At 37.8% G+C, this 10,486-nt stretch overlaps 2 protein-coding genes and 1 long non-coding RNA gene across 3 annotated transcripts; all 3 read right to left on the minus strand.

Annotated features, from left to right (window-relative positions):
- Window positions 1–3,561: 3,561 nt before the first annotated feature.
- On the minus strand, window positions 3,562–4,163 carry LOC149241975 (uncharacterized). The gene is made up of 2 exons (XR_016245686.1): window positions 3,715–4,163; window positions 3,562–3,621 (listed from the first exon to the last, which is right to left on the minus strand). It is a non-coding gene; the product is annotated as an uncharacterized LOC149241975 (long non-coding RNA).
- A 2,145-nt stretch (window positions 4,164–6,308) lies between these two features.
- On the minus strand, window positions 6,309–7,339 carry LOC149241976 (18.1 kDa class I heat shock protein-like). The gene is made up of 2 exons (XM_089374097.1): window positions 6,807–7,339; window positions 6,309–6,711 (listed from the first exon to the last, which is right to left on the minus strand). The coding sequence occupies exons 1-2, from the start codon at window positions 7,039–7,041 to the stop codon at window positions 6,425–6,427; spliced, it is 522 nt and encodes a 173-aa protein (XP_089230223.1). The 5' UTR covers window positions 7,042–7,339; the 3' UTR covers window positions 6,309–6,424.
- A 998-nt stretch (window positions 7,340–8,337) lies between these two features.
- Window positions 8,338–10,103, minus strand: LOC149241977 (CASP-like protein 3A1). Its single transcript, XM_089370735.1, has 4 exons — window positions 9,937–10,103; window positions 9,683–9,749; window positions 8,753–8,775; window positions 8,338–8,569 (listed from the first exon to the last, which is right to left on the minus strand). The coding sequence occupies exons 1-4, from the start codon at window positions 10,101–10,103 to the stop codon at window positions 8,338–8,340; spliced, it is 489 nt and encodes a 162-aa protein (XP_089226861.1).
- Between the last annotated feature and the right edge of the window lie 383 nt (window positions 10,104–10,486).

A 10,486-nucleotide genomic window follows, 5' to 3' on the forward strand; every position in this document is an offset into this window, starting at 1 on the left:
CAATCTCCTGCCGTCCTCCGCCGATATCTGCCTGGCAGGAGGGCAGGCGTTCAAATACTGCAACTGTTCCTGCCATTGGAAGAATAGTTGGGAAGGAGGGAAAAGGTGGGACTGAAACTGAGATTGGCTCACCTTCGTATGTTCCTGCCTGTACAGGAAACGGGAAGGGTGGCCACCAAAGGTGGTCTGCAGTTTAAAGGTCGAAACTCCGCGGAAACGAAGGGCATCAAGGGCATTGCGGAGGTATCCATCACATCCCATGACACTTCCCAGAATGTCAACCTCATTAAACCCGTTGTTTGAAGTCCAAAAAACCCCAACCCCAACCGTAACTCTGTCATGGCATGACTCTGAGCTTTCTGAGCAATCTCCTCCTTTTCTTTCTCCAGTCTCTCCAGCTCTTCCTTGTAAGGATCGCTCTTCGTTGCAAGGGGCGTAGGCATGATCTTCTCGAAAGCTCTTGCTATCTGAAACCACACCAAAGAAAAAAGAATATCAGTGAAACCACAACCAAAAATCCCAAATCAGTGAATCCTGAGCCCCGGAAATGCTAAAGAAGCTCTGATTTAGATATACCTTGTAAAGACGAAAATAGACAGTCTTTTTCAATACGAGAACATGGCCCGATTCGTCAAGTAGCTTCGCTATTCCTTTCGCTTCTTCCTCTGAAGTCCAGCGACTCCATGCAAACTCGCAGCAGCTCGTCTTATGAAATGCGGTCGTCGTGAATCCACTGTATTCTTTTTTTGGCATCCTCCAACTGGACGAATCTCAGCAATCTCCTGTCGTCCTCCGCCGATATCTGCGTTCAAATACTGCAACTGTTCTTGCCATTGGAAGAATAGTTGGGAAGGAGGGAAAAGGTGGGACTGAAACTGAGATTGGCTCACCTTCGTCTGTTCGTCCCTGTAGGGAAGGGTGGCCACCAAAGGTGGTCTGCTGTTTAAAGGTCGAAACTCCGCGGAAACGAAGGGCATCAAGGGCATTGCGGAGGTATGCGCAGGTTCTGCGATTGGCAATAACCATGAATTCAAATCACAGTGACCACTCCATTCTGCCAGTGTCTCTTCCCCTTGCCATTGATCTAACATCGTCTAACATTTAATCGTATGGTGCACAAAATGACACGTAATCCAGGAAGGGAGTTGATTCCAGAGGGAAACGCCTTACGGCGTAATTACATGTTGACAGCTGATGAATGCGCTCCCGGCTACACGGAGTGCTCCCTCTACAAATCTCAGCTCGCTCTGCGTTTTTAACTGCTGAATGAGACTAAACTGGAGTTACTAGGTTTTTCAATTCCCCTTCGTCGGTCGGTCTTTTTTAAATAAGTTTTTAAATCGATCTTCGTTAAACCACGCATGTTTTGGTTTAATATATTTGTGTGTTTCAACGATGACAACCTTGGGAAAGTTTGAAGAATGGCTTCATTTTAGGTTTTCAATATTTGATAGATTTGTTGGATCCTCGGAGGCGGGAAAGGCGATATTTCATAAGTTCAAAAGTTATTGTATGAAAACATGAGAATATTTTCACACATTTATATATTTTAAAGGGGAAGTAAAATTGATTCGTAAAGCGGTTGAGAGTGCTGGCAAATCTGTACAAAATATGAAGCAAACATGTGTAAACCCCTTTCAAATCAATGTTACTCTATAAGATGTAAGGATGGTAACTGACCGGCAAATCCATTAAGACATCTGAAGACTGACGAGAGATTGAAAAAACAGTTGTGAATTTGACTCACTGGTCATTGATTCCTCGGTATTCGAAATTGAATAAGCATGTTCAGACGTTGCAAAGTTTTGAAATGCATAAAAAATCTTGCAAATTATTAATGGCGGCAGAACCTTTTCTTGACTGGCGACGATCAAACCTGGAACACAACGTGTGGATATGACGCAGCTTCTGGATTCTCGAGTCAGTCTACGATGATTAACATCAGATTTCGTCCTTCAAAATTCAGGCTTGCAAAGTACAACATTTGCTATACAGTTAAGGCGGGCGGTGAACTGTAATTAATTAGACTTTTCACTACAATGAAAACGCTTTTAAAAGAAATTATCCTCGTTAATTTTGCTTTTCGTCGCAGCAGCTTTAAAATCTGTATGTAAATCACTCAAAAAAGACATAAATTTTAACCTTGCAATAGGCAGTTAATTCATGACATTATAATTTGCACTACAAAATACATAGAATGGCTCGAAAATAAAGCACAAACTCGCAATATTTAGAAGCAAGCCTATCATGGTAAAGAAGTAAATGCAACAACGTTGGTTTTGGTCTACATAAACCCTAATTTATCTTGGACAAATTAGACAAATTCGCAATAGTTCGAAGCAATTCTGCCGTGGTAATGAAGCAAATGCACCAATATTGGGTTTGCATAAATCCTAATTTATCATGGGGAATTAGACATTCTTTCGCTAGAAAATCCAGAAGAATGACCTCGAACTGTTAACACCACAAACGTTATTTGTAGTATGTACAACAGAGACAAGCTTGCTTGTGGGTCAAAAGACACATACAAGCCTTTCATTCATATAAAAATATGCTTCTATCATTTCAATTTCGCATGGAAAATAAACTAAAATAATATTATCTTTCTTGAATCTTACTACCTCGCATATTACAGGCTTCAGAGATAGTCCACACCAAATACGACCGATATTTGATAATCTCAGAGAAGACAATTGGTAGCCTCGCGAGGCATTGTTAGTCCTATAAGATGGGTGATTTACCTAATTGCTATATCTGAAATAGAAAATGAGGAACTAATAATGAATCTGGTTTAGAAGTAATATAATGCAAGCCATGTTGTTAGGTATTTATCGATGGCATCCAGAAAGTCTTGTTGGACAAGCCCAGTTGCATTTTATGTAGATAGCAAAAAATCCAATCTGTTATATGGTTGAAATTATCGTAGAATTTACTCGCATGAAGCATAATTAACAAAAGCATTAAGGATAATTTTAGGGTGAAGATTATGAAACTTATAACCATGGCCTATAATAATGCAGGAATGGCTCTGAAGGGTTCAATTGGTTAAAACACCTGCCCAAAAGCATGTTGCCAACAGGGAGAACATAAGTCCAAATCTGGTCATGTCCCTTAGAATTACCAGCCACGATTATGGCCAGTGGTTCAGCCATCCTTCATCCAGATATTCCAAAGCAAAGGGGGATCCCACAAGGTTGTCCTAGGATAATAATAATAAGAAGAACAATGCATGAATGCATGATTTCCCAGAGATGAGCAAATGATGCAAATTTTTTTAAAATGAGCAAAACTTCATCCATGCCCTTTTGCAGCTAACTCACATTCAAGCCAAATTAATTTTCCTTTATTATGATTCAATCAGAGTCATAGCAACTTCGTTCGGATTTTAGAAGCACGACCAACGTTTAACCTGCTTGGGCTTCCATTACTTCCAAAATAATCTTCAATTCTAAATAATAACCTCAGCATTTGAAAGCACAAAAATGAATATTTTGATTTTCAATGAAAAATATGATAAATTTCTGAAATAAGAAAATCTCCAAAATTGCCCAAGCATCTCTATAATTTTCAATCCACTTTCATGCCTCATCATTTTAATTTCTCGAATATTTTGTGTGCAGCCTGCATTTTACAAGGCGCCATGACAGAACTGAAGTCAGTAAGATTACAGATACATCGTAAATAGAAGTGTATTCTTACACGAAAACTGCTTACACGTTTGTCAACACAGAACTAATAGTCGAAGTACTGTCCGGTACAATGCTTATGCCCAGTTTCATCTTCTTCAATCCTTTTCACACATGCCTGCCAAATACAAGAATATTTTATAATTGAAGGATCATAAAGTCTAAATGAATCTGATTTTCCTTGCAATAACATTGATCTACAGGCATATTTAAAAAAGTGCAGCTACTTGGGCTGGTGGAGAAGACCTTAAGAGACCAGAAATCATTGACAGAGCTTTTAGTGCTAAGCTACATTTTATGAATCCCTCTTAAATGACCCTGAAGCCCTCTGATGCACAATATTGGGATGGAAATATCTCAGCAGCAAATCCTTGCAGGGATTTCTTCCGAGGGAGAGATAGGCCTAAGAGATCAGGGTTTGGGAAAGAAATCCTAAACAGCAGGTGACATGTGGAGCAATATCGGATGTTGGAAATTAATGACGGGTTACTGGCTGATTTTTAAAAGACACATGGGAAGGACCCCCCTCAACAGAACTCTGAACCTAGGGAACACTGGAAACCTCTGAACATAGGGAATACTCTGGAAACCATTGAACAAAAGACTAGATAAAAATCCCAAATCAGTGAATCTTGAGCCCCGGAAATGCTAAAGAAGCTCTGATTTAGATATACCTTGTAAGGACTAAAATAGACAGTCTTTTTCAATACGAGAACATGGCCCGATTCTTCTTCCTCTGAAGTCCCCTCCAGTGACTCCATGCAAACTCGCAGCAGCTCGTCTTATGAAATGCGGTCGTCGTGAATCCACTGTATTCTTTTTTTGGCATCCTCCAACCGGACGAATCTCAGCAATCTCCTGCCGTCCTCCACGGATATCTGCCCGGCAGGAGGGCGGGCGTTCAAATACTGCAACTGTTCCTGCCATTGGAAGAATAGTTGGGAAGGAGGGAAAAGGTGGGACTGAAACTGAGATTGGCTCACCTTCGTCTGTTCCTGCGTGTACAGGAAACGGGAAGCGTGGCCACCAAAGGTGGTCTGCAGTTTAAAGGTCGAAACTCCGCGGAAACGAAGGGCATCAAGGGCATTGCGGAGGTTGGCAATAACCATGAATTCAAATCACAGTGACCACTCCATTCCGCCCGTGTCTCTTCCTCTTGATCTAACGCTTGAAATTTGTGTAATCGTTTAACATCTAATCGTATGGTGCACAAAATGACACGTAATCCAGGAAGAGAATTGATTCCAGAGGGAAACGCCTTACGCCGTAATAATTTATATTAGCTAAGTATGATCCAGAGGTAGTATGTATAGAACAGGATGTACATATTACTTAACAGTCGCGAATGAAAGAACGAATCCGAGTAAAGGAGTTTCGATGAAGGGGAAATCGGTCAATAAGACCAGAGATTTGGTCAAACAACGATTCATTGAGGAAGGGAATTTAAATTCAAAGTTTTAAACACTTTGATGGATATCTTAAACGAGTACAAAATAAAGTTGAAAGGTAGAGCAGGTAATACCCTCCCCTAATCTCACTGTAAATTTATCATTATAATGGGTAAATATGATTTAAATGTAGAAAATACGGAGGTAATATGATTTAAATACAAAAGATATAGATATGTAAATTAATTATAAAAAATTTATTAATGCAGAGGAAATCATCGTAATATGTTGAAATATTTAATTTTATATAGTTTAATCAATATTTGTAATTAATGCAAATATTTTATAAAGAAAGAAAATGAAAGAATAAAATGTAGTCACAATTATAATTATAATCATGGGATTTTCACTCACTGAATCCTAAAGGGTTTTCACTCACTAAACCTCTAACATAACACATGTTCATGGCATACTAAACAATACCCTTAATTTGATTACATATTGGAAAATAACTCTGTAAATCACTTTATTTAACCTTCTAATAATACTAGTCCAATACACCTTCCCACTTTAAAAGACCACTACTTCCATTAGATATTTCATTTCACGTATTTTTTTTTTCATTAACATTTTTTATAGTCCTTTATATTTTTTCTTTGACTCTGAACTCCATTTATTATACACAATATATAAAAAATATATACAGCTTGAGTGGGCCTAATGGTTAAGAACATGTGTTTCCTCCTAAGAGGTGACAAGTTCAGAGGGGGTAGAGTATGTATGCCTTTGTAGACTTGGCGCAAGATGTTCTTAGACTCACTTCTTGGTTCATCAAGAAAATATTCTTAGACTCACTTCCTGGTTCCTCTAAGTGTTTGTAGGCAGCCAAACCATGCAATAAAAATAGCATGTGAGAATCATGTTATAATGTTCTTTTTCATCCTTTCTCTATAATTCGTACCAAATTTGTTTTTATGTCAAATATGCTCATCTTCATATGGAACCTTTCTCTGTAAACACTCTTCGAGTTTATTGCCGTATGTCTCCTCTTCAATTCCTCCTTATATGAACTGCCACTCACATATGTATACAATGCCACTCACATATGTATACAATGTAGATCTTTTTATTGACTTAATATATTGACTTAATATAAAACTATCATGCTTTTCCTTCTGGGAAAAAAGAAGAAATGTTGAAGAAATGTTGAGAAAGAATCATGTAAGACTAAAAGGAGAACAAAAGGAGGTGTTCTATTAATCACAGCCAAAGAGTACACTCAATAATGACCATTATTTTTTCGCATCTGTGCTTGAGAAAGCCCCAATCACGAATTACAATGCCTCCCTTTTACTTGTCACTTGCAGAAATCTCAATAGGTTTGGCATCGCCATTAGAGACAACTGCCGATTTAATCTTCGGAGCGTTCACAGTCAAAACACCGTTCTCCAATTTTGCAGAGATGCCATCCGCATTCACATTATCTGGCAGCCGGAATTGCCTCATGAATCGTCCACTCGACCGTTCCACACGGTGCCACTGGTCCGTCTCCTGCACATCTTCTTTGTGCCTTTCTCCGCTTATTCTCAGACTGCCATTGTCGACCAATTCAATCTTCAATTCTTCCTTCTTCAGTCCTGCACACATAAATGCAACGAGGCCGCGGGTTATTTAACTAACAGACCGCAAATCGCTATGCGGCGCAATTAAAGGAAATAAAAGGGCAACTTACCGGGCAAATCCGCGGTGAAAACATGAGCCTCGGGCGTTTCCTTCCAGTCGAGCTTTGTGTTGGCAATAGCCTGCGCGTCCCGAGAGAAGGAAAAGGCCGGGGAGTCCAACGCGCTGCCGTAGTCGAAGACGTCCCAGATTCGAGAAACAGGTACCCTCGGATCGAACAGGCTGCGGTCCCATGGATCCCACAGGCTTCCAGCCCTCGATCGACCAAAGAAAGGAGTCAAGGCCATTCTTTAAAGCTTTTTCTTGCCGTAAAGTGACAATTCGATCAAATTCACAGAATTTTCAGTGCAGAATAGAAAATCCAGCAAAGTACTGAACGCCGAAACGAGCATAAAGTAGAGGGAAATCACCACTTCGATGACAAAACGCAGAGAGAGGAAAATTTAAAAGATTGCGATGATGGTTCCAGAGACGCACAGCAACAGTTGAAGTTTCCAGAACGGCCTCTTCTGGGATCTAATTGATACAGAAAAAGAGTGGGTTACGACGATGGCTCCAGAAACGCCCGGCAACAGTGGAAGTTTCCAGAACGCCCGCTTATAGAATCTTGGATACAACGAGGTTAATTTAACGACTTCAGCTGAGCGATGATGATGCCACAAAAATCGATGTTTCCAGAATGCGCATGATTTTTCTTTTTTAATTATTATTTATAACAAATAAAATTCCATTTTACTTTTTGTTTTTATTTGTAAAATGATTTTTTTAATTTTATACTAGTTGGAATTTTGAATTTTACTTTTTGTTTTTATTTGTAAAATGATTTTTTTAATTTTATATGAGTTGGAATTGATTTGCAGTAACCTCACCTCTTTTATAAAAAAAATTGACATATCAGAAAATGTCATGTTTAAAATTTTACTATTTTTATAATAAATTAATCTTTCACCAATAAAAATTTGAATTAAAAGATTATCTTTCAATAACATAATTATGTTAAAAAATTTGTACATATTTATCATAAGTGAAAAATAAAATTTGCACATTTTTAGTGTGGAGGATGTGGTCCCATGATTAAGTGGGGAGGTTTGATCCTCACAGGTTTGTGGTCTTATCGTGAACAAGACTATGTATACTTGAGAGTTGGTTCAAGCACGATTTCTTTAGTTGGAAAAAAACTCACAAGTAAAAAAACAAAATGACCATGTCACGCAAATGATTTATTAAATCTTGAATCTTGGTTTGAAATTTTATGGAATACTAACAATAAAATCTTAGGAACCTGAAATCAAATGTCCTTGACATGGACATGCCATAGCATTTGTACATATGAGATATGACTAAAGAGATTTTATGGGACATATAAGATGACAAACATAGTAAAACTATTGAATGTTATCAATAAAAACTCAAAAATAGATTCATTAATATGGTTTATATTATGATTTACACAATTTAATAAATATCACTGCATTTAAAAATAAAATATACATTTCACCCCATATATTTTAGCATTGCTTTGGAAGATAGGATATACACTAAAATTAACAAGATTGAATGCATAGTATCTAAACATTTAAACATTAAAAGACTAAACTTATAACTCGCACGCGACGTGCATGACAAGACGGCTGGGGCGGTTGGCTTTCGCACCCCCCAGCCGTGTTCGAATCCTGCGGCGGCTCTCTCTGCCCCTTGCTTCGGCGATTTGTAACGGCTATGCCGTATTCTGCTGGCTTCGGCCGTAAATCTCTGCTGGCTTCGGCCATATCGATTGTAAATATCTGTAGGCTTCGGCCATATGAGGATTTCTCTCTGAAAAAAAAAAGACTAAACTTATAATTAATGGATATTGTGGATCTCATAACATCATATTATATGATTATGTTATGCTAACGTCACAAAAATTTCCATCTCTATACACATGATAGAAATAGTCTCATAACACTAACTCACACCAAAAACTTGTCAATTCCATAATAGAAACACATTACTCACATAAAAAATTCCTCAATTCCAACCTAGAAGCACATTACTCACACCAAATATTTGTCAATTCCAAGCTAGACAAAGACACTTATTACATTGATTTTTATCTCTATGAAAGGAATAGGTTCAAAAATAACCATTATTTTTAACAAATCTAAAACAGAAAGTCTCTTATACATAATTCACACCAAAAACTTGTCAATTCCAAGCTAGAAGAAGAGACTCATTGCGTTGATATTTTTTCTCCCTGGATAGAATAAGTCCATAAATAACAATTATTATAAACAATTCTAAAACAAAAATAGTCTCTAACACATAACTCACACCAAAAACTTGTTAATTCCAAGCTAAAAACACATTACTCACACCAAAAACTTGTTAATTTCAAGCTAGAAGAGAGACTTGTTATATTGATATTTTGTCTTCATAAATAACAATTATTATGAACAATTCTAAAACAGAAATAGTCTCTAACACATAACTCACACCACAATCCTGTTAATTCCACGATAGAAGCACACTACTCACACCAAAAACATGCCAATTCCAAGCTAGAAGAAGAATTTTCTTGCATTGATATTTTACCTATTTGGAACGAATAAGTCCATCCTTTGACCTAAAAGTTTAGGTAGCCAAATTACCGAAGGTTGTCTCTTTCCTTATTAAGGAGTAGGTCTTCAATAATATATGTGTGAGAGACATGAAGGTTATCCCTTTCCTTCCTGAGCAACAGACCTTCAATGACACTTATATGTGTGAAGGAAGGTTATCCCTTTCCTTCCTGAGAAAGAGGCCTTCAATGACATACATGCATGTTTGTGACTATTTTTAAATCATGTCTCTAGTTACATGAATTTTCAGCTCTTGAGGGATACCTAATTGTATGCAAACAACAACCAAGCATGAATTCCTACTAGGAATAGTTGATTTTCTCTTCACCATTTTCAACCCACATAGCATAAGTTGAAGCAATGAATGAGAAACAGCTGCAGCTCCCACCAAGAATCTGCACACAAACATTAAGATCAAAACAATCATAAATGTACAAATAATGAAAACTATTAAAACAACAAAACACTCTCCATGTTACTAAATATGCATACGACACTACAACAACATGAAATACCAAACACCCACTTTCTCAAATTCTAAATCCAAGCCATGAAATACTGCAAAAATAGCTTGAAGCTCACTCAAATGAATCATAATAAGACCACTTGGAATACACAACAAGCTTGAACCCAAACACAGTAACAACCCTAGACTCCTGATTGTTGGCCATGGCCACCAGAGCTACAATTGAGCAAGCCAAGCTCAGTACACGGAGAGCAACATTAGCAAGATCAAATCGTATCTGCATCTTATAGACTTCTAGAGTTAATCTCCCATATCATAATCCCCATCAAGAATTCTAGAGTTAATCTCCATCAAGAATTACAGAGTGGGAAACTAGAGGCCCACCCATGGTACTTGAATCCATCCCAAGCCCCATGCCCATTTTTCCATCCTCGATCTGAATTTGTACTTGTCTTTCCATCGACATCCCATTATTGTTGCTCATCCTTCCTCCTCACACCAAAATACTCAACAGAAAATCCAAACCAAGCCAAACAAAATAGTGGAGGCCAGTAACAAAACTTTTTTCACACTGACTTTTTCTACAGATTGTAAGGGGTAACATTGCAGAAATATGGAGTGCACTTGATGAACATCAGAGAGATACTTTAATAATTTTTGCATCAA

Source organism: Pinus tabuliformis, chromosome 8 (genome assembly GCF_031772625.1).
Source record: "Pinus tabuliformis cultivar Carrire ecotype Pingquan chromosome 8, CPIR1, whole genome shotgun sequence".
In the NCBI taxonomy this organism is placed as follows: Eukaryota; Viridiplantae; Streptophyta; class Pinopsida; order Pinales; family Pinaceae; genus Pinus; species Pinus tabuliformis.